This window comes from Barbus barbus (genome assembly GCF_936440315.1).
Source record: "Barbus barbus genome assembly, chromosome: 32".
In the NCBI taxonomy this organism is placed as follows: domain Eukaryota; kingdom Metazoa; phylum Chordata; class Actinopteri; order Cypriniformes; family Cyprinidae; genus Barbus; species Barbus barbus.
Genome location: NC_136760.1, coordinates 25152007 through 25175702, shown reverse-complemented (window position 1 = coordinate 25175702; position 23696 = coordinate 25152007). Strand labels below are relative to the sequence as shown.

At 35.1% G+C, this 23696-nt stretch overlaps 2 protein-coding genes across 2 annotated transcripts in view; both read right to left on the bottom strand.

Moving 5' to 3' along the window:
• LOC306852538 (enhancer of polycomb homolog 1-like) overlaps positions 1-1582 on the bottom strand; it is a 29972-nt gene extending 28390 nt beyond the window's left edge. The window contains exon 1 of the mRNA XM_079389443.1: positions 1175-1582. Within this exon, the coding sequence (XP_079245569.1) occupies positions 1175-1327 (153 nt within the window). The 5' untranslated portion in view covers positions 1328-1582. The remainder of the gene's footprint in view (positions 1-1174) is intronic.
• An 8449-nt stretch (positions 1583-10031) lies between these two features.
• On the bottom strand, positions 10032-23135 carry LOC306852738 (serine/threonine-protein kinase H1; the record flags this gene model as incomplete). The annotated part of the gene is made up of 4 exons (XM_079389798.1): positions 10032-10349; positions 16436-17192; positions 18894-19298; positions 22963-23135. 4 exons carry the CDS (start codon positions 23133-23135, stop codon positions 10032-10034), a joined length of 1653 nt encoding a protein of 550 aa, XP_079245924.1.
• Between the last annotated feature and the right edge of the window lie 561 nt (positions 23136-23696).

Here is a 23696-nt window from a genome sequence, read left to right as displayed (position 1 = left end):
ATTTGAGGTATTGGAGTTTTTACTAATTAGCTGATGAGTTCAATCAGGTGTGTTTGATTACGGAGACATGCAAAATATGCAGTGTTGGGGGTCCTCCAGGACCAGGATTGGGAACCACTGCTTTAGAGTAATGCAATGAATTGAAAACGTAGTCCATTTCTTATAATGTTTGTAAAATGGAAGGTGTTAAAATTCCAATTAAAACATGCATGCGTGTCTTATTTTGATTCATAAAACAAGATTGTTGGATTATTCTGATTGAGGCAATAAAGTTTACGTGACACTTACATAACTGAAATGAGTAAATTCTGAATAAAATGTACATATTTCGGTGTATGGGAAAGCAGTCATTGATGCTAGCAGCCCAAGGGCCCTAATAAGAGTTCAGACGGCAGCATGTCATTAAGGGGTCTTCAGCTCAGCCTCCTGCTCCTTCAGACCAATGCATGTCCCATTCAAGGATTTTTTACAAAACTGTAAACTCTACATTCACAAAAAAAAAACGTATAGGTGAGAAAACATTTCCATAAGCATCACTATGTGGGATCTCTACATAGAAATGCCCATGAATTTCCAGATGTGGGGTAATAAAAATATATATTAAAGGAATAATTCACTCAACATATGAAATTCTGTCATTATCCACCTTCAAACCCTGTATGATTCAGTTTCTTGAGAAGAGCACAGGACATGACAGATATGAAAACTGCATGGAAGTGAATGGCGACCAAGAAGAAGAGAATCAGGCATATAGGACTGGATCAACATGAAGGTGAGCAAACAACAGAATTCCCATTCTATTCCTCTCAAATATTATCTGATATTTCCAAGTTTCCCATGACAGCCCTCTGGTTGCAGTTTGCAGCCACTGCAGGACAAAATACAACAAAATGTCGGAGCCTCCGCGGTCACATGACTGCTTTGTGTTTTGCTGCACGATTCGGGTCCGAAGGGACTGACAAAACCCGACTTTCACACCCCAAACAGCCATTAAATAAATCCAACTGTATAAACCAGACTTCAAATTCGGTGCACACTGCAAAACGGCTCCAAAATACCGTGTAAACGCTTCACGCACAGTCGGCCATTTTGTTGCATCCAAAGCTGCGCAGATTGACAGAAAAAAACAAATCTGTATCGCATAAAATCGGCGGTTGCATGGTAAAATTCGTACCGCTTCCTCGTCCTTCTCCATGCCGGTGGGCATCTGCGGCACGGTGCGGTTGATGGACGCGTACTCGTGCAGGTCTGGCAGATCCTCGCAGCGGAAAACGGGCAGCGGTTTGAGAGCGTCCAGCGCCCGCGCCCTGAACGACAGTTTACTCATTTTACTCTAGAAATCTATCCGATCCCCTCACAATCACCCATAAAACCGCCACAGATCTCATGGAGGAGGGTGGATGGAGTTGGAGAATGAGAAAAAATAATAGAATAGAAGAGCTCCAGCGAGGAGAAGCAGAGGCGGGTGTGTGTGTTTTCTCTCTCTGCCTCAGTGCGCCATTCACAACATGGCGGACATTACAAACTCCTCAGAAGATCGCGCTCTTCCCTCCTCCCTCACACACTCACGTGAACGCGCTCCTCGGACATTCCAGCGCGGTCACGAAACATGCGCGCGCACGTGTGTATATATATAAGCCTACATAATCATTTCATTAATGATCACTTTTTTTTGCCGTCCGTTTATGTCGCTTTAAAACCTAAATAAATTGTTATATCTTGCCTGCTAAGTATATCTTAATGTAAATAACTATAAATAACAAATTGTACATTTTAAATGTGCTAATCAGAGACTGAGTGTGGGATTCAACGCTAATTGATTTTTATTTTTGCTCCACCAAAATCATTATTTACACATTCAACAACTTCTGAGATAATGTTATGCAAAAATCTGACAGCTACAGGCCAATGTCTGAAAAATAGACTAATCACAACACAGTGAAATGTTACATGAAAAAAATACACATTTTGCCACACCTTAGGTATGAATAGGCCTACTTTTATTGTTACTGCAGTACATCATTTAAATATATAGAGGTTTTACTGCCAAGGGGTTTAGAACAACTTTGATGAAAGGTTTTGATCCACTTCAAATGTTGACTGGTGTATATCAACCATTGCATTTATATGACTCTTGGAATAACTAACTTATTTTCTGGTAGCTTGAAGCTTTATTAGCCTATCTGTTAATGTAACAAAACTACTATTAGCTAATTTCGTCCATTACTAATCAGAACAAACAGTTCCACTCAGACTCTTGTGTTTGGAGACGGCGACCTCTTTTGGTCAAATCCAGATGCACCAATAAAATGAATGTCTTCACCTTTTTGAGTGAGTATGTACATCACAGTATGATGTCTGCACATCCTTATACAACAACACTAGAATTTATTCTCACAATAGTTATGCCATCCTGATGACTAAAGTTCTTAAATGGTAGTCATTAACCTGTATGTATGTGTGTATGCATGTGTGTGTGTATTTGTGTGTATGCATGTGTGTGTGTGTGTGTGTGTATTTGTGTGTATGCATGTGTATGTATGCATGTGTGTGTGTGTGTGTGTGTGTGGGTGTGTGTGCATGTTTATGTGGTTTATGAGGACACAAATTTGTATAATGACATGGGTATGACAGAGGTATTACAATATGAAGGTGGTTTATGAGGACACTGCCTATGTCCCCGTAATTCAAAAGGCTTAAAAAACATACTAAATGGTGTTTTTTTGAAAATCTAAAAATGCACAAAGTCTCCTGTGAGGGCTAAGTTTAGGTGTAGGGTTGGTGTAGGGCAATAGCACACACAGTTTGTTCAGTATAAAAACCATTACGCCTATGGAGAGTCCCCATAAACCACAAAAACCAACGTGTGTGTGTATATGCATGTGTGCATGTATGCATATATATATATATATATACACACACACACATACAGGTTAATGACTACCATTTAAGAACTTTAGTCATCAGGATGGCATCAAGTAGGTTCATTTTTTTACTTGTATGAATATATATATGTATATATAGACCAGTTGCTTGTTAGTAGGCCTACACAGATGTCAGAAAGTGAGGAAAAAGTTAACTAATAAACTTGCTCATCTGCTGTTACCTTATAAAAACACAAATGCATTTTGAGATATATATAACATTATATATAACCATTATTATTTGAATTACAATAAATAAAAATAAAATGATTAAAAAAAAGAAATGAAGCATGCCACTTAGTTGCAAGAATGCCACTTTTTGGTTTATATTTACACTATATCATAACCTATATAACAGTGTGCTGCAGTGGCTTTAAATACAACAGTCATAAACTATGGGATACTGTCACACGCTGCACCCCACAAAACATTTGCTTGTTGAACTATGACATTATTAAAATAAACTGCTTCGGAGCAGGAAGACGACCTGAAACTGAGACACAGTTTGAAAAGCAGGTCACTCGAAAGGCCAAACTGTTTTTTTCACTATAGGTTTGAGAAACATCACATAAAAAAAACAAAAAACGATATGCTTATGGTCCTTCAAGCAATCCCACCCTGTCATTTAAACTATAATAGCACAATAAAAGCTAATATAAAAACCACCCTCCAAGGCAAACTTTATAGTTTAAGGGTTTGGCTACAAACTAAAGTCGGCAGTTTTAAAATCACAAGACACGTTTAAAAAGAGAGTGTGACCTTCAGCAGGGCAGCAGCTCCATGGGGGATCGTCAATGAAGTTCAAGTATTTTAAAAGTCACTTTGGATAAAAATCATGTGCTAAAGGATTAGTTAGAAAAAGCATGGTCAGGACTATTTGATGACCACATAGGGTACAAGCAAAATTATGGTGTAGCCGTAATATCAGGGCAAATTTGAACATAAATTGACAGGAAAATAAATAAATATATACATATACAAGTAAGCTGGCATAATTGATCCTTCATAAAAATAAAATTAATGAAATAAATTCTAATCTATACAAATACATCGCAAAAAAATGCAGTAAAACAGCTAAAAGGATGATTCGTCAGTTAAGGCGGAGAGATGATACTCAAGGCCTCAACTACAACCTAGTCCATATGTCTAATAAACATTGATATATTGTGAAAAATAATACATGCACCTCCAAACAATGCACAATTAAAGCATGCAACACAACAATCTTTTTTTATGAAACACAGAAATACCTCTATTCCAGCTAAAAACAATCTTAAACTGGTTTAGGTTACTAGTTTCAACTGGTCTCTCAGTTTGGCCTGCCTGGTTGGTTATCAGCTGGTTTAGCTGGGTGGCTAGCTGGTCTGACCAGATTAAAAATATAGCTAAACCTCCTTTAAAACCAGTCAAGAGCAGCACAAGACCAATAAAACGTTTTGGCTGGTTTAAGCAGTAATACATTTATAAAACATTGTCACTTCTGATGCATATATGAAGACTGAAAAAAAGTACAATCTCCATTTGTGTTCAACTCCAGAGGTCCCAACAGGGGAAAAAAACTGGCACCAACTCAAGAACAACCCTTATTTAAAGAGGTCCATCTTTTCAAGAGCAATGCAATCATTTTAATAAAGTCAAGTTGTGTTCAGTCTTACTGAACGTTTTCATGTTCAGTTGTTATACAGATTGAATATTTAATACGGCAGAAGAGACACTGCAGGCCACTAGATCTGCCAGGTTATTTACATCTCAACAGCTCTTGGCCAAACCGGGAACAGCATAATCTGAAGCTAAACTCTCCTAAAGCTTCAATCTAATCATTAAAAAAGTTGTCTATAAAAACACAGTCGGAAAAGAGTAACTCACCCGTTTTTCCACCACCAGGGTGGATGGTGACAATTCATCTTAAACATGTCAAGACCAGATTCCCAAAGCCATTCGAGAAGGAGTTGTGGGGGGGAAAGAGGACATACAGCAAACGCATGTCCAACTCTATAATCATCTTCTTTGGAATGGGATCTGGATCATTAATGCCGCAGAAAATCCGTCTCAACAAACCCGATGATCATATGATAATCTGCGCGTAAAAATCACCGACGGCCGCACCGTGCGCGCATCCGCTGCGCTTTCACTCTGAATTAAACTTCAATCGACACTGCTGGCAAAAGTAGCGACCAAACGTTTGTTTTACGATGAAGTCCAGCTCAATACCCAGTCTCTGGAAAGATCTGGTTGGACCACTAAAGGGTTAATAGGTTTTGCGTCTGCATTGGTTGGAAAGAGACACCGATCACCTGTGGAGAGCAGCGGGGTTGGCCGAGCGCTGAAAGAGGGCAGGAAGAGAGGCTGCTTTATAACTTTAAACAGACAGAGAGAGAGAGAGAGAGAGAGTCAAGACTTCATTTATAACCTAATGATACTGTATGTAATACAAAATTCTTTCTTTCTTTCTTTCTTTCTTTCTTTCTTTCTTTCTTTCTTTTTAATGTTGAATTCAACATTATACATTATTAGCTAAAATCAAAAGTTTGTATTTTTTCAGAATTTGTTAACAGTATTGTGTTATTTTATTATATTATATTATTTGTTAACATTAGTTATGTCCTTTGAACTAACATGAATTTTTTTTTATTAAATAACATTAACAAAGGTAGTAAATGCTGTAAAAATATATTGTTCATTGTTAGTTAATGCATTATACACTCTCAGAAATAAAGGTACTAAACCTGTTATTGGGGCGGTGCATTTTCGAAAGGTACACTTTTGTACCTATTAGGGTCAAATATGTACACTTTAAGTACTAATATGTGACCCTGGACCACAAAACCAGTCTTAAGTCACTGGGGTATATTTGTAGCAATAGCCAAAATAGATTTTTCTTTTATGCCAAAAATCATTAGGACATTAAGTAAAGATCATGTTCCATGAAGATATTTTGTAAATTTCCCACTGGACATATATGAAAACTTCATTTTTGATTAGTAATATGCATTGCTAAGAACTTAATTTGAACAACTTTAAAGGTGATTTTCTCAATATTTAGATTTTTTTGCACCCTCAGATTCCAGATTTTAAAATAGTTGTATCTCGACCAAATATCGTCCCATCATAACAAAGGAATACGTCAATGGAAAGTTTATTTATTCAGCTTTCAGATGATGTATAAGTTTCAATTTAAATAAAACATTTTACCCTTATGACTGGTTTTGTGGTCCAGGGTATGTACCTTTAAGGTACCACAATGCACCCTTTAGGTACAAACATGTACCTTCTGAAAAGGTACCGCCCCAGTGACAGCTTTTGTACCTTTATTTCTGAGAGTGTGCCTAACTAATGTTAATGGTATCTTATTGTAAAGTTTTATCAAAATATTGACTCTATACCCCTGAAATTTCAAATTAATATTTCAGAAACATTTCAGAAATCGTATGCAAAGCTTAACAGAGCTACTCATTCTCACAGTCTTAGAAGAAGCATGAGTGAACTGCAATATGAGCCCATCAAGGACTTGTCTCAACATGTAGTCAAAACAGTTTATGACTTTTCACACCCACTGCTGGCAGGAAATTATCTCTAATTCACCACTCTTCAATCCAATTCATAGTTGTCTCAGTGTTCATGGTGGAGAATTATAATGTTTTAGGCATGTGTTTGGTGCATCTTAACATGGTGTTTTCACAGAATCAGCAAGAGAAGTGAGAGTAATTCACCCCGAGGTGCAGCATTCACTGATAAATACAATTAGTTTTGATTTCACATCGAGGCCCAAGATTGTCTTCAGTTTTGTCCAAGAAATAGTGCAGAACCTTACATATTTATTTAATTTCATGTCACATTTCTTACATGTAAGCATATTTGCACTACTTTTCTTATTAGGAATATTTTATTGTGCATGATATTCTGAAACAGCTTTTCTTTTCTGGTGTGTGCTGATGTCATTTTGAAATATGAGACATTAAAGTAAACTAGGTTGTGAAATGCCGATTCATGTGCTTTTTAAGGGTTGCAATTTAAATGATTGACATTTAAGCTCTTTTTGGGGCCTAAACATGTGTAACTGCATACTTAAGCCTCCAGCCAGCAGTATATATATATATATATATATATGTATATATATGCATGTAGATGGCAGAGCAGTGTTGTAGCAGTGTCCATGTTTGTCTGACTCTCTTGTACATAGTGAGAGGGGAAAAGTGGAAAAGTATTATACAATATATTTTGACTATGTCATGTGCTGTCACACGTTTTATGCATAAATAACCTAATAAGCTTTAGGTGAAGATTCATTTTACTGGACCTATTTTTTTTTATATATATGAAGTCCAGTAGGTTGTCACTCCTTGTTGTGATGCAGAATAGCACTGGTCACGTGATTGTAAGAGGTTGATCATCTTACGCCCTCTAGTGGTCATAGATAGACATGCACAGTGTTTCCACTTCCTCATGAGTTTCACCTGGATGCATGAATGACATGTTCATTTCAATTCACATTTTAATACAGTTTTAAGAAACAGTTTACCAGAAATAATAATAATAATAATAAAAATCTGTCATTATTTACTCGCCCTGATGTTGCTTCAGATTGATTGCATTTCTTATTGCTGCATGGTGTTTCACTTTCAAATAATAAAGCGAATGAGCACAAGAACTGCCCAAACATGACGAAACAGCACTAAACTATTTATTTGTTGTGGGAGCCGCCATATGGTGGAGTGAAAGTAACACATGGTCTTTCACAGCGAGCGAAGGTCAAAGAGCAGAAGTGTTGACTTCTCTAATCTTCTGTTACATTTAACTTTACATTTGCATTTATTCATTTAGCAGATGCTTTTATCAAATCCAACAACATAAGCAATTCATTTAGTTCATTCCTAAGTGACCGTTGACCTTGAAACTGTGGCTCTCAACCGGAGGGCTGGGTCTGTTGAATGAATAAATAAATAATGGACACAGATAAGATACTCCATTTGGTTAGATATAATTTATCATTTCTATATAATTTATATCCCAGTAGGCCATATATTTTAGTAGGCAGTGTTATTTTAGTATAATTGTTGTGTGTCATTATTTTTTATTATTTAAATATCCATACAGTTTATTCATATTTATGGTTTAAATTAAACTAGCTGAAAGAGAACTAGCTGAAATTCAATAATTATTTTATTTAATTTCAAGTAATGATTTCCTGGTTTTAGTATAAGTTTACTATAATAATAACCCATAGGAGCCAAGTAAAAAAAATTAAAAGGCTGAAAACTGCAAGCTGAGCAGCTCGTTTCAAGTGCTATAAGTACCAAGAAAATAGTTTTATAAAGGTTAAATTACTTGTTTAACCCCACATTTCCTAACAGACTTCCACTTAAATTGAATTCCTGTGCTTTCATACATATAAGCATGGGAATTCAGAAGCAGCCAAAGGTGTTTGTGCTTATTTTATAGCTAATTCTGTTTCATGTACAGAATTTTTTAGTAAAGTCATCATCCCACATCATTAACACATATTGAGCTGAGAGCAGAACGGCCCAATGCACAAAACAGCTTTATATGAAGCTGTATATTGAAGATCTTTAAATATTTCCTACCTCTAGTCTAAACGAAAACAGTTGCAAAATGAATTATAATCCACATTTATGAGTAGAAGAAAACAAATGTAATGAGGATTATATCTAATATGGTGGGACAATTAAAATGTGTCTGTTTATTTCTCTGTATATAATATGCATAGGCACATTTTCCGAATTTTATCACATATCAGAATTATGGCAAAATGATATATGCATATAAAGAAAAAACATAAGATAGTTCTGTTCTATAATGGATAAATTTTTTTTTAAAAAATCCATGCTGAATAATTGTCCAACAGAGGGCAGCCACTCCCTATATTTTAATTTACTTTATACATCAGCAGTGATAAAGGAAATATAATATTACAAATTTCATAGTTTCAAAGCTGTAAAAGAGTGCCTTTATCGCACCAGTGATGACTGTGGCAAGAAAAAAACTCCCTAACATGTCAAAGATCAAGTCAAAATGTATCCAGCCTATGTCCATATAATGCTTTTGTCTTGTTTCAAGACAGAATTAAGAATAAACACAAATTATAAACCCAAACTCTGACTTGAAACTGATTCTTGAAGCTCAGAATAAAGACACATCACAAACTATTGAAAGTTTAACCTGAACTGTATCTCTTGATCTCTATTGAACACTTATTGATGTCAGATAAGAGCTAGTGTTGAGTTTTCGTGGAAAGTTTTCTGCTGAATGGACATTTTTGACATTGACCCACATTATTTCCACTGACTGCTGCTGTCAGGATGTTCTGTGCATCACTTAAAACACGTGTCGCCTTCATAACAGAGAGAGAAAAGCCCTTGAACAGAAGTGAAAACTTCATTTATTGATTTCAGTTTGAAGGGTTTGGCAGATTCCACATCGCACCGTCGTCAGCATTTCAATTTTGCTGAATTTAATGCATCCTTGCTGAACTGAAGTATTAATTCATTCTCACAATCAATTTACAGAGGCTCATCCTAATGTAAAAACATTCATATAAGAAGAAGCAGGACAGAAAATCTACAGATCAGACCATTTGAGATTATACTCCCTGCCCATTTGCATTTTAGACTTATGTGTGATTATTCAGGGCTGAAAAATGTATATTTTAAAATAGAATGTAGAGTTTATATAATCAGCTCATATTCATCTGATTAATGAAGGACTGAATGTGGGAGAATAGAGCAGAGGTGCTGATCTGTGCTTTTCTTTTTATAGTGGAGACTTTAAACTCCTTCGCTGTTCATCATGAGTAGGAGATCGCAAATAATATGCTGAAAATCCTGAAAAATGAATATAGCACCAACATATTAGTATGGATGGAAAATCTGCATTTCGAAATTCACGTTTATCTAAAGGATTTAAAGGATCTTGTGCATTTTTCATCTTTGAATTTTTTTCCTTGACATCCACTTATGATGAAATTCATTCACTGATCAGTTCTCTCTGATCTCTAGAATTAAACAGGCTGTTGATAGCACAGATGAGTGATAGTGTAGCGCTTTGGGATTAAATAATGGAGCCATGCTAACCAGCCAAACCTTGAGCTTGCTAAGCAGCGATCTTCAGGCATTGTGGTCTGTCTCTGACCCTTAACTGTGGCCCAGAACCCGGCCGTGATCCAGACCTCATCGAGACCCGAGACCCAGGAGTAGAGCCTGAGCTGGGGCCTCGAGAGGAGGCCCGTGACGCCCGCCGCTGGAGGTTTCGGGAAATTGAGCGGTGTAGATTCTTGTTGGAGGAACAGGCTGCCATGCTGACCAGCCAAGGATGCTTAAGAGTTTCCTCAGCAGTCATCCGGCGCTCGGGCTCAAGGGTCAGGAGACAATCGATGAAGCTTTTAGCCAATGTAGATACTGATTTCCATGGCTGAAAGACAGATTGGGAGAGAAAAAGTTTGCCAGTATAATTAAAGTCCATTTATATCTCCCCTACACCACAAACTTTCAGACTGTGAAAGGTATAAAACAAAACGAAATAAAACTCTGAAATTTCAAACACTGAAAATGTGCCACACAGTAATAGGTAAGGCCAAAATAAATAAATAAATAAATAAAATAAATCAACAGTGAAATGTGCCATACAAAAACAATTATGTTCAAAAATAAAATTAAATACAACCAAATGTGCCATACATTAATAGGTAAGGTCAAAAATAAAATAAATTAAAATAAATAAAATAAAATAAAAATAATCAACAGTGAAATGTGCCACAAACTAAATAATTATGTTCAAAAGTAAAATAAATAAAATAAATCAACAGTGAAATACAGCAAATAGTTCTATACAGTAAATAGTTACGTTCAAAAACAAAATAAAATTAAATGTGTGTGTGTATAAGTGCTGTCAAATGATTAATCGCATCCAAAATAAAAATTGTGTATATTTATTATGTATATATAAATACATATAGTTACATACCGTATATATTGAAAATATTTATATGTCTATATTTATATTCATGTCATTTATATTATAAATAAATATATTTAATATATTAAAATATTTTTTTTTCTGAAATGTATACATGCATGTGTGTATTTATATGTACATAATAAATATACACAATATACATATATTAATGCAAACAAAAACTTTTAATTTGGATGCGATTAATCATTTGACAGCACTAGTATTTATATAAATGTTTACATACACGTAAACCTTTTTTAATCTAGATTTATTTTATTTTTTGATCGTTTCTTGTGTTTAAGTTTGTATGGCAGTCCAGCAAACACTTCTGCTCACATTTTTCCTGCATGAAATCGATTCATTGCTGGTTTTGCATTCAGTCTGTGTTTAGAACAGCACCAACTCATTACCGGTCTAAGAGCCAACACAGCACAACTACGGCTGTAAATGTCACTGCGTACACAGACACGGATTCTGCTGGGATGGAGGCCGGACCGCCGTCTTCTGACCACCAATGACCTGTGCCACCGACGCTTCTGCCTCTTAAGCGGCATTAGATATACACCATGGCATTTTCGCCTCGTCGCCGTCTGAATGTGAGGACATTAGTCAATAAATGTCAGTGGTTCTCAATAGATATGTGACTCATCGCTAATTTGAAGTTAATAACTATCTCTGGCATAAGAGAAGCACTCAGAGGATTTTATTATATGGTAAAACAGGATGAAAAACAGGAAAAAATGCAAGAGTAAACCCTGTGTAATTGCAAAAAGTTTATAAAATAGGTGATTATGATTATAAATTGGATGAGCAATGGACAGGAAGATGGCACATTGTAAACACCCTACATTTAGAATAATACACAAAAGTACCTGGAATAATTATTTGGAATGAACATTTTTCTTTCTTAAATAAAATAAAATAATAAAAAATAAATATTAATTGACTAATAAAAAAATAATAATTTTGCAAAACTAATAACTAAATTATATGGTAAATATTAAAACCAATAATTACAATTAAATAACAATAAATAAATAAATAAATATTGATTGACTAATAAAAAATAATTTTGAAAACCTAATGAATAGTTAATAATTATTTTGTAAATATTATGACCAATAATTACAATTAAATAACAATAAATAAATAAATAAATAAATATTGATTGACTAATAAAAAATAATTTTGAAAACCTAATGAATAGTTAATAATTATTTTGTAAATATTATGACCAATAATTACAATTAAATAATAAATAAATAAATAAATATTGATTAACTTTTAAAAAATAATTTTGAAAACCTAATGAATAGTTAAATTATTTTGTAAATATTATGACCAATAATTACAATTAAATAACAATAAATAAATAAATAAATATTGATTGAGTAATAAAAAATTATTTTTAAAACCTAATAAATAGTTAATAATTTTGTAAATATTATGACCAATAATTACAATTAGATAACAAAGAAACAAATAAATAAATAAACATGAATAAACAAACAAGCAAACAAACAAATAAATAAAATAAATAGTAAAAGAAAATCCTTGCTGAAATGTGATGTAATTGAAGTGGCTAAACTAATAAAGCAGAAATGCAATCCATGTTTTTGTTAAGAAAATAAACTTCGTCCATTAATTTCTAATATTGGGATTCTTCAAAAGGTTATACAAAGCAACAGGACAATAAGAACAATAAATATTAATGTGAAAAAATGTTAGAAAAAGTGTAAAATATTATAAAATTTTTATTTTTTATTTTATTGAACATTGGTATAAAACATTGAAATTACTGTAGAAGTAATATCAGCTGTGATTTTAACATCTTTCCCTTACATATTATTTGCATGGACTGCAAAAGTTGATGATAACTGGGTGCTAAACTCTGAAGTCAACATGAGGTCACATGACAATATAGCATTATGATGCACATTAAACCGTCTCAATGTAAGTAAACTAGTATTCCATTCTGAACACAGCTTCTCTCACTCCCACACATTCAGGAAGGACAATTAATCAGCCTTGAAATTGACAATTGCAAGTCTGCTGCTGACGAATGGATTTTAAAGAGCAGGTTTCATTCAAACACACACAGAAACACTTACAAAAAAAAAAAAGTGTGTGAGTTTTACAAGAAAACATTCAAGTACATTAGTCTCGCTGTGGTCTGTGTCAGCCAGGGTAAAGAATCCAGCAAGAAAAAGAGAAATCTGACATCAATAAAACATAGCGAGAGCCAAACGACTATCTCTGGTGTTCTGCAGTCCAATCTATCATTCTGTCCTGCCGAGTGATTGTGTATTCATGTGGTTAAATATATACTGTATACGTATATATCTGTGCAGGAGTGTGGGTCCATGCTCTGCGTGCGTGCATGTGTTTATCCTATAAAGGACAGTCGACTAGTTTCCAATTACACACCATAGAACATCATTTGAATTCACAGCGAGATGCAGATAAAAAATGAATCCTGAAATTAGGCTTTAATGAAAAAAAGGTTCAGTCCTTATTTGAAGTTGTTTTTAAACTTGGTTGTTTTTGGGTTCTCCAGAGTCTTTAATAAGTGTGTGAGTATCATCTGTGTAGTATTTAATGAGAGAGATCATCAGGTCAAACGAGTGAGATGAAACACATTTGCGCTGAATTATCTCAGGTGTGTTCGGCGCACAGCGTGTCGCCACTGCAAGATGTTGTGATTAACTTGAACATAAACGTACATGAGATAGAAGTAGGTGAAGAACTTAAAAATGGAATGCAAATTAAAAATCCATGGAAACACTAATCAGATATCAAGCAGGACATCAACAAATAAGGAAAAAAAAAATGCATGTACTAAGTTTTTTTGTAGTTTCAAAAATCTAATTTTTAAGTAAAAATTAAATTAGCATTACAAAAACTAAATGCAAATCTGCAAAGCGCAAATGTTAAAAATATTTTTGGAAATTCTGGAGTTAGTGTTTTTTGGAGAAAATACTATTTCAGTCTTTCTACTTCAAATTTTTATGTTTAACTTACACTGTAAAAAAATAAAAAGTTCAGTTTCAAAAAGTTCTTTCAACTTAAAATAATTTGTTACCCCGGTGACTTAAATTTTTTAGTTTAGTCAACTTGAAATTTTAAGTTACTCAATGTTAATTTAAGGGACAACTGGAATATATTAGAGTTGACTAAATAAAAAATTTTAAGGCAGTGGGGTAACAAATTATTTATCTTTTTTTTTTTTTTTTTTTTACAGTGTACCTGCCATTTCTTTGTGCATTTTATTTTATTTTTTTTGTGAAATTTACTAGCAATTTCACCAATTTTTTTTAGACATTATAGTATTTTTTATACATTTTTTTTATGTGTGTTACCACTTCTTTGTTTATTAAATTATATAATAAATGTATATAATATAGTAAAGTTTTACGGTCTTTTTAAATTTTAGCAATGTAATCCTTTGTCATGCTTCTGAAAAAAATGGTTTATCTTTCCTTTGAAATTCTTTTTAATTTGGGAACTTCAAACATGTTAATTAAAGAGTGATTATTTGTGAAACCTAGAAATTCTGAAGTAAAAACGGTTTTAAAGTAAATCCTACTTCTTTTTTTTTATTCTACAAGAACACGGGACAGCTTCAAACAGATGCATGGTAAAGCTGCACAAAAAATAAATGAAAACTATAAATACTCAATGAAATTACCCAAATGGGTCAAATGGCCAGACTTTAAGTCCATTAAGAGTCACCGCAGGTGCAGTCCTGTGGCTTTATAACTTGTGTATCTATGCAAAGGAATGACATGGTGGATATTAACCCACTTATTACGGTCTTGCTCTACAGCTACCAATTATATTGTGACTCAGTAGTCCCAAACCAAAAAAAATAAAAATATAATAATTCCCACATGTATCTGATTACTGTCTGTGAGCAGCAGGATTACAAATAGCTTTATAGTTAATGTTCTTTCTAACAGCAATTAGTGTTGTACAATTGCACCTATAATTTCACAGCTCTAGGGGCTGGAAGTGATAAAGAAATGTCTGTGTCTGTGTGTGTTTGCAGTTTAAAGGTGATAAAAGCCCTGTGGTGAATCTCCTCTCCCCTCTGATTACCACCTCTCACCTCACACACACACACACACACACACTCTCACACACCCTTGAGATGAGGCGAGTGGACGTGGTGTGGGTGGGCGACGCATCAGTCAGGTAGCTGGTGGCTGTTTACACAGGTGACCGGATTTCACCTTCCCACACACACAAACTCTGTTTGCCCTTTAATTCACACTCGGCTGGATATTTAATCGCTCTGCTGGGTCATTCCAGGCATCTCCGTGCTGGTGGTCTGGTTAGGCCATCATAAGCTCCATTATGAAGAGGGTATTCAATATAAAAATTTACATACTATCATTACAGTAGCCCCAAATATTTGCATACTTAAGGCCCAGTTAAAAATGTATGAATGCCATTATGGCATTAGATTAAATATATATTTTGGTTCAAATGTTTGGGGACGGTATATTTTGAAACAAAACACTTATGTTCATCTAGGCTGCATTTATTTGATTAGAAATAGCCTACCATAAAAACAGGAACACCTATTTTAATAATAATTTTTTTTTTTATATATGTAAAAAAGGAATTTATTCTGTTTGATGTAAAGCTGAATTTTTAGCATCATTACTGAAACTTCAGTGTCACATGATCCTTCAGAAATCATTTTACTATGCTGATTTGCTGCTCAAGAAACATTTGCTATTAATATTTTTGTAGAAACTGAGAAACATTTTTTTCAGGATTGTCTGATGAAGATTATAGTCTAAAGAAAAAGAGCTATTTTATTAAAAACATGCAAAATATCCCTGATAGCGCAGGGATTAGGTTTTTGTGAAAGGTGTGATTTTACTTTTCAGAAAATGTGCTGAAAATGTGCTTACCCTGAGGGCATCCAAGATGTAGATGAGTTTGTTTCTTTATCAGAACAGATTTGGAGAAATGTAGCATCGCGTCACTTGCTCACCAGTGGATGCTCTGCAGTGAATGGGTGCCGTCAGAATGAGAGTCCAAACAGCTGATAAAAACACCACAATAATCCACAAGTAATTGACATAGCACATTTTTAAGAAACAAATCCATCATTAAGATGTTCTTAACTTCAAACCGTTACTTCTGAAGTCTATCCATAATATTGCTTTCTCCAGATTTTTCACTGGAAGATGTATTATTATGGATTATGGTCTTAATTGTTGGCTTAAAGTTAAAATGTCTTAAAGATGGATTTTCACTTCAAGATTGGACCAGAGTCATGTTGATTACATGTGGATTGCTGTGATGTTTTTATCAGCTGTTTGGACTCTCATTCTGACGGCACCCATTCACTGCAGATCATTCATTGGCTAGCAAGTGATAAAATGCAATTTTTTTCCAAATCTGATAAAGAAACAAACTCATCTACATCTTGGATGGCCTGAGGGTAAATTTCATTTGGACTGACCTGCTCCTTTAAAACACACAAATAAAAGCACATATTGTGTGAGGAAAAGAATTGTGACACTCACATCTCCATGGAAACTGTAGCTGCCCCTGAGAATGGCCCTGAAGAGTCGCGGTCGGCTGCTCTGGTCGAAGGGCAGCGAGCCGCTCAGCAGTATGTAAGTGATGACTCCCAGCGCCCACATATCCACAGCGCTGCTACAGGGTCTCTGCGCCAGCATCTCAGGGGCCAGGTACTCCGGCGTGCCGCAGAGTGTCCTCACAGCCCAATCTTTAGCCTGACTGCTCTTCTCAGCAGCTACAGAGTCAAAATTTGCATCCTGAGTTGTAACAGCTGTATCTTCTCTGCTTTGAAATGACACTGCCGTCTTGTTCTCCCAACAAGCGAGTCCAAAGTCTGTTATGATCAGTCGCGATTCCTGTCCCGGATGGTAGTACAGCAGGTTTTCGGGTTTGAGGTCTCTGTGGATGACGCCCAGCGTGTGTAGATAGCGAAGCCCGCTGGACACCATCATCAAGGCCTTGGTGGCGTCTCGTTCTCTGAAGGTTCCTCGGGCGACCACGCGCTCCAGGAGCTCTCCTCCCGTGGCCAGCTCCAGAACCAGATAGACGCGATGCTGCGTCTCGAACACCTCGGCCAGGCGGATGACGTTGCTGTGGTTCACCCGTCGCAGGACCCCGAGCTCTGCCTTACAGGCCTCCTGACCCTCCAGATCTTTGACCTCCAGAAGTTTGATGGCGAAGGGTTGGCGTGTGCGTCTGTGCTCAGCACGAACCACACGGCTGAAGCTGCCGCGGCCAATCAGAGCCTTGATGTCATACCTAAAACAGATATGAACACCTGTGAGATACTATTACTGTTTTTAGTCATATTTTGAATTATTATATTGTTTTATTTTTATATTTTGCATTTTCATTTTCATTTCGTTTTAATAATTTGGTTGTGTGTTTTTGTCATTTTTACATTTTATATAACCAGTCTATAATTTAAATTATTTTTTTAGTATTATATCTTACAATTTGTTTTTAATCTGAGTTTGTTTATAATTTTGTTGTGCATTTTTGTCACTTTTATTATTTCTTTGTTAACACTTTATTTTAAAGTATCCTTGTTACACATTACACGTACTTACTATTATAATAACAATAAATTATGCATAATTACATGCAAGTAGCCCTAAGACAAACCCTAATACTAACTCTTACCATATAGTAAGTACATGTAGATAATTAATATTATTTAGTACTTAAATGTATAATTATACTGTAAAAAGGACATCTTAAAATAGAGTGTAACCATTTTTTTATTTTTATTTAAATATGTTGATATAGTTTTTATTACTTTATATTTTAGTTTTGGTTATTTTAGTACATTAAGTTACAAGGTTATTCATAGTATTAGTTTTATTAATATTTGAAATTAGTTTTTATTTTCATATTTTCTGTTTTATTTTAGGTAATTTTTTGTGTGCTTTTTATTTATGTATTCATTTAATGTTTATTAAATTTAGTTATTTTTACATCTAGCTAAACTAATACAATTGAGAATGTTGCCTTGGCAGATATCTGATATAAAATATATTGTTTTGTATTTTGTTTTATTTTAATTCCAATTAAAGTAACATGTTTTATGTTGTAGTTAACTATAATAACCATGCATATTAAACTAAATGAAAATGAGACATGTTTCCGTGGCAACTAATATGCTTAAAATAAGGTTTTAATAATAAAAAATATTTTTTAAGATTTATTTTTAATTTAAGTTATTGTCCATTTTATTTCAAGTAACAAATCAGATTTTTAATGGTTTTATTTGAGTTAACTTTAATAACTCAATGCACAGAAGCAAGAGACTATTGTGTTGCTGTAATTGGATGCATCAAATTAAATTACATCACATTATTTCATAAATGAGATTTCATTATTACTTTTAGGCTGGTATTAAATGCTGTGAGTGGCACTGGTGGACTAATAAATATAATAAAGCATTTAATTATAGCAGGGCTCTGTAATTGACACGTCGTGTTTGATATCTTAATTCTTCCATCCAGTCTAAAATAAAGTTTATGGCATTGTGAAGAATTCTTCATAAAGGTTATGTTAGGAATGAAATACTAGCTTTGTGCTTACTGCATACTTTTGAAAGACATCAATGCTTTTAAACAGAAAGGACACATTAAAATTGATCAAAAGTGACAGGAAAGACATTTATAATGTTACAAAATATTTTATAATCTTGAAATAAAATACTGGATAAACTGTAATAATATTTAACATCAATGCAGTTTTTACTGTATTTTTAATCAAATAAATGCAGACTTGGCGAGACTTCAAAAACATAAAAAAAAAAATCTTGCCGCCTCCAGATATATGAATGCTAGCGTAAAAAAACACATTTTGGCTTAACTTGCAAATGCATACAGAAAATTCACATACTGTGCACAACATAGCGTACATTCTGCATACTACTTGTACTATTTTTGCAGTACGGCAGATGCTATTCTGTAAAGACAACATCAGTACCTCGCTGTGACGCGTGGATCAAACTTTGCACGAAACTTCGCATTAGGATTCGTCATCCGCTCCTCCAGATGAATCGATTCTTTGACTCCTTCTGATATTCCTCTTCGGGAAGCTCTTCTGTCACTTCTCCTCCTCCAAAGCCAAGCTTGTTGTTTCTCTTTACACTTTTCCCTGTCAGTCTCTTGTTTCTTGAAGTTCACAACAGAGTTGATAAGGCAAAAATATCCATTTTTAGAAGGCTCAGGTAACACTTTGCCAGAACTACTTCCCATTATGAACACCTTACAGGGTGAGATGCGTGGAAACCATCCATCCAGAAGTGAATAAACCTTCACAGATCCTCCTGTTGGATGCATGACTTTAGGCTGGTTTGAAGAGCAGCTTTTGCGCACCTGCACACGACTGCTGCATTTTCAGCACAAGTGCAACAACTCACACCTGAGTGACAGCTGTTTGATCCACGGCTAGTTCAGGGGCCTTTTAACAACACCATCATTGAGTTGTAACTAAATAAAGAAAGCTTGATCACCTGTGGAGATAAATCCATATATCTCTTGTATTTTTAAACACCTGTCACAGTAACAGTTTGAAACTGATACAGTTCTATTTATATAGCTATGAAAAAGGCAGGGTTTTATCATTAAATAAATAAGACACTTGCTTGTAACTTGTATTTTGTCTTGTGAATCCCTGAATTAAAACGAAATACAACACAATAAAATAAGATGCAATAAAATAAAATAAGCACACATTTAAAAATATAATAATGTTGCTCTTTTTAAAATTTCTACTTGCAAACACTAAACAAGTCAAATCTATAAAGGCAAATGACTAAGTTTAGAAAAACGTTAATTATCAGTAAAAAGAGCACCATTTCCTGAAAATGACCCATGATCCTTCATGTAGGCTTATTAAGACAAGAAGGGAAATATATGGAACATTAATATTAATGGAATATATTCATAGACAAATATCCACCCAATATAGACCATGTTAATTTTAATGGCATTTTTTTCCAATAATCATTCAAATTTAAATGACAGTCCGCCGAAGACTGGACAGTTCCCATGTCATAGGAAGGTAAAATTTCACAAAAGATGTCACTCATAAACTGTGAGATACTATAGTTTTAATTCATATTTTGAATGTTTTTATTTTTTCCATTTTCATTTTAATTTCAGTAACATTTCTAATATTTTTGTTGCATTTTTTGTCAGTGTAATTGTTTTGTTATTTAAAAAAAATGTTTATAGATTTTTTTTAAATATATATATATATAAATAAAATAAATAAATAAATATAAATAAACTAATAAAAAAAAACCTGTTGCCTTGGCAGCTATCTGATATAAAATATGTTTAAGTTTGTATTTTTTTTTAATTTCAGAGAAGTAGATTACATTTAAAAAAATGGAAATTACATTTGAAAAATTTGTTTTTATCAAATTTATTTCAATATGAACTATTGAATATTTCTCTTCAAATTCTTCCAAAACCAAACCATCAAAGCTAAATCTAAGGAATTTCAACAAAAGCTTCAAAAACAAAGTTGATATTTAAATACAACAACTGCAAACTTCATTAAGACTCATGCATTATAAAAGAGCAACAAGCGAGTAATAAAATCCCAATTACAAATCAGTCTAACACAGTAAAAATCACACTGTATATAAGACACAAAGACTCATGAGAACAAGCCTCACAATTCTGCAAGATTCTGACTAAAATGGTGAAGGAGTGGGCAATTCTTTCCTGAAGTTTCATTTCTGAAGTTCACGACTCCTGTGAGCTGTAATATATCTGCATAATCCGGCTAACAGCTGATCTTTAATCACAAAAAGCACAAAGCCATCTCCCATCACATTTAAGTGTGCTGTAAATCAAGCTTAATAGAATGAGCTCATTTAAAAGAATCTTTCAGTGCAGTCTGATAATAATACAGCGGTGCATTGAGCGTCTGGATCCTCACTGTTGGATATAATGAAAACACATCTGCTGGCATTATACTTTAAAATAATATTAATATACTGAATGCACCTTCAAACGGCCACAAGCATGATTGATAAAGTTGATGTTTAAACACTCTGCCTCTGTCATTTTCAATGCCTCCACTAGAGCGCAATATTGAGTTTTCTATGTTCATGAAAGTTGATTGAAATAAACGGATGAAGAGCGTAATTAACTTGTTTTGACTGCTGCGATCATCCATCGTAATCCCCAGATAATCCAAACCTAATCCATTGCCTAATCTGAAACCTTAATTGCCATGGAAATGACACAATACCGAGGAGCCCAGAAATTATGGGCAGATTTACACTCATATGAAGTGCCTGTTGTGTTTTGCTTATGATGTCACTTATCAGGCAGCATGATAAATGCAGTCGACGCACATGACAAAGTGAATAATCAGACTCATTTATAATCGTTCAGATGGAGTTGGCAAGAGAAACTTGAATTACTAACCTTTGTCTGGTACAAGAACTTATCATTGATAAACAGGAAATGAGCAGGAGGGGGATGTCACCATCCTGTTTTATGAAATGCATTGCTATATTACGCTCCCAACTGCAAGTATAAAATCGATACGAGTGCTCAAACAGTCTTGAGACTGAACCATCCAGATAAATGCACTGATATGCTCAAACTGAAACAATTTAAAGCAATTTTGTCAAGAAAAATAACAGATGAGTCTGGAAGTAAACCTGGCTTACTATTCACTGAATACAGCATGGTATTCGCTGCATACCTTACTCTAATTAAAAAAACAAATATGAAGTAAAACAGTACGATTTATTCTGTGATGAATTAACCCTCTGATGTATGATGTCCACAAAAGTGGACATATCATTTTTAAACATTTATGGTGGGATGTTACTTCCAAACCACCATGCGTGATAACCTTTGACCCTTTCTTTTAATTATATATGTCACACATTAAATGCTTGGTGACAGATATGCAACTCATTCAAAATCTGAAATATAGGTTTTGTTAAATATGAAATAAATTAATAAATAAACAGGCAAATGAATAAGGGGTGGGGGAGGGAAGTGGTGTGTGGCCAAGTAAAGTGATACTCAGAATTTGTTCTCTGCATTTAACCCATCCAAGTGCACACACACCATGAACATACACCCAGAGCAGTGGGCAGTCACTGCTGCGGCGCCCGGGGAGCAGCTGGGGGTTCGGTGCCTTGCTCAAGGGTCTCACCTCAGTCGTGGTATTGAGGGTGGAGAGAGTGTTGGTTATTCCCTCCCCCCACCTACAATCCCTGCCAGAGCTGAGACTCGAACCCACAACCTTCGGGTTACAAGTCTAACTTTCTATCCACTAGGCCTCGACTGAGGTGAGTTCCTTTGTCATTTATTAATTAATGCATCAGATGGTTAAATAGAAGCTACTGGATACTGGATACATGCTGTAATGACTAGGGCTGTGTATTGGCAAGAATCTGGCGATACGATACATATCACGATACACGGGTTGCGATACGATACGATACATTGCGATACTGTAAGCAAGGCGATATATTGGGATATTTCTTATTTTAGGAATAGGATATATATTTTTTAGGAAAGCTGTCATTTAGAACACGCCACCATATGCAAACCTTAGCAAAAAATAAATAAAAATAGTTTAACCAGAACACACTGGGATCTGTGTTTGCAATAATCAGTCCCTGTAACATTCAACATTATTGAACCACTTTTTGTGCAGTACGAGGAAAGGGGAAATATTCAAGTGCTTGCATGATTCTTTAGTTAAATGTATGTATAAAATGTATTTTATAAAAATATATATATTTATAGACTCTACTTTAAAGTTTCACAGTTTAAGTTTACAATTGTGACATACAATGTCATAACATTTGATCTGAACAAAAAATGACATCTGCTTAATATCAATGAAAAATAAAGTGCTTGCAGGATTCCTAAAGAAAACAAAACAATTGTAAAACAATCAAATAAATACAGATGTTAAGCATTCTCAGAACTTTTCAACTTGGATTTCACAGGTTTTTCAGTTTGTGTTTATGTTCCGCGTGGAATCGCCGAGACCGCAACGCGAGCACCGCCCCAACACCCCCGACACTCCCGACACCCCCGACACTCCCGACACCCCCGACACGCCCGCCACCCCCGCCACCCCCGACACCCCCGACACTCCCGACACCCCCGACACGCCCGACACTCCCGACACCCCCGACACTCCCGACACGCCCGACACGCCCGACACGCCCGACATGAGAACTGGAACAATTCTTTCATGCTCCATTACTGGCAGCGAACTATATTAAAGCTAACATTAGTGGCGTGCCCTGATGCTAGTATTTCCTGTCACTGTTTAAGTTCAGAGATGAAGACTGGTTTCTAGCGGTCGGGATAAGGGGTCGTTCACATATCGTGCCTAAAAACGCATGGAAAACGCTAGGCGCGCCGCTTTCTCCTTTTTTCCAAAGCGCACGGGCGGTTGCGCTCCGGAGGCATCTGTCGTTGCTAAGCAACCATCAGCTGCGCTCTCCGTTACAACAAGGACATTTCAGCAATGGATTTCCACCACCGAAAAACCCTTGGTGTAACTCTGTTACAAGATTTATTTACTAAGAAAAGTAAAAAAACGCTGCAGTGTTTGGGTGCACACCATACGTCAAAAAAGCTGCTGAGGTTTCAAAGTAACGGAAAAGGTGAGGAAGCTGATTGGTTGGTTCTTGTCACATGACCTGCGGTGCGCTTGCGGCGTTCTGAAAAGTTGATCTCGATGCGGCGCGGACGCGCCTGGAAAAAGCGAGCCCCTAGAAATGACTTA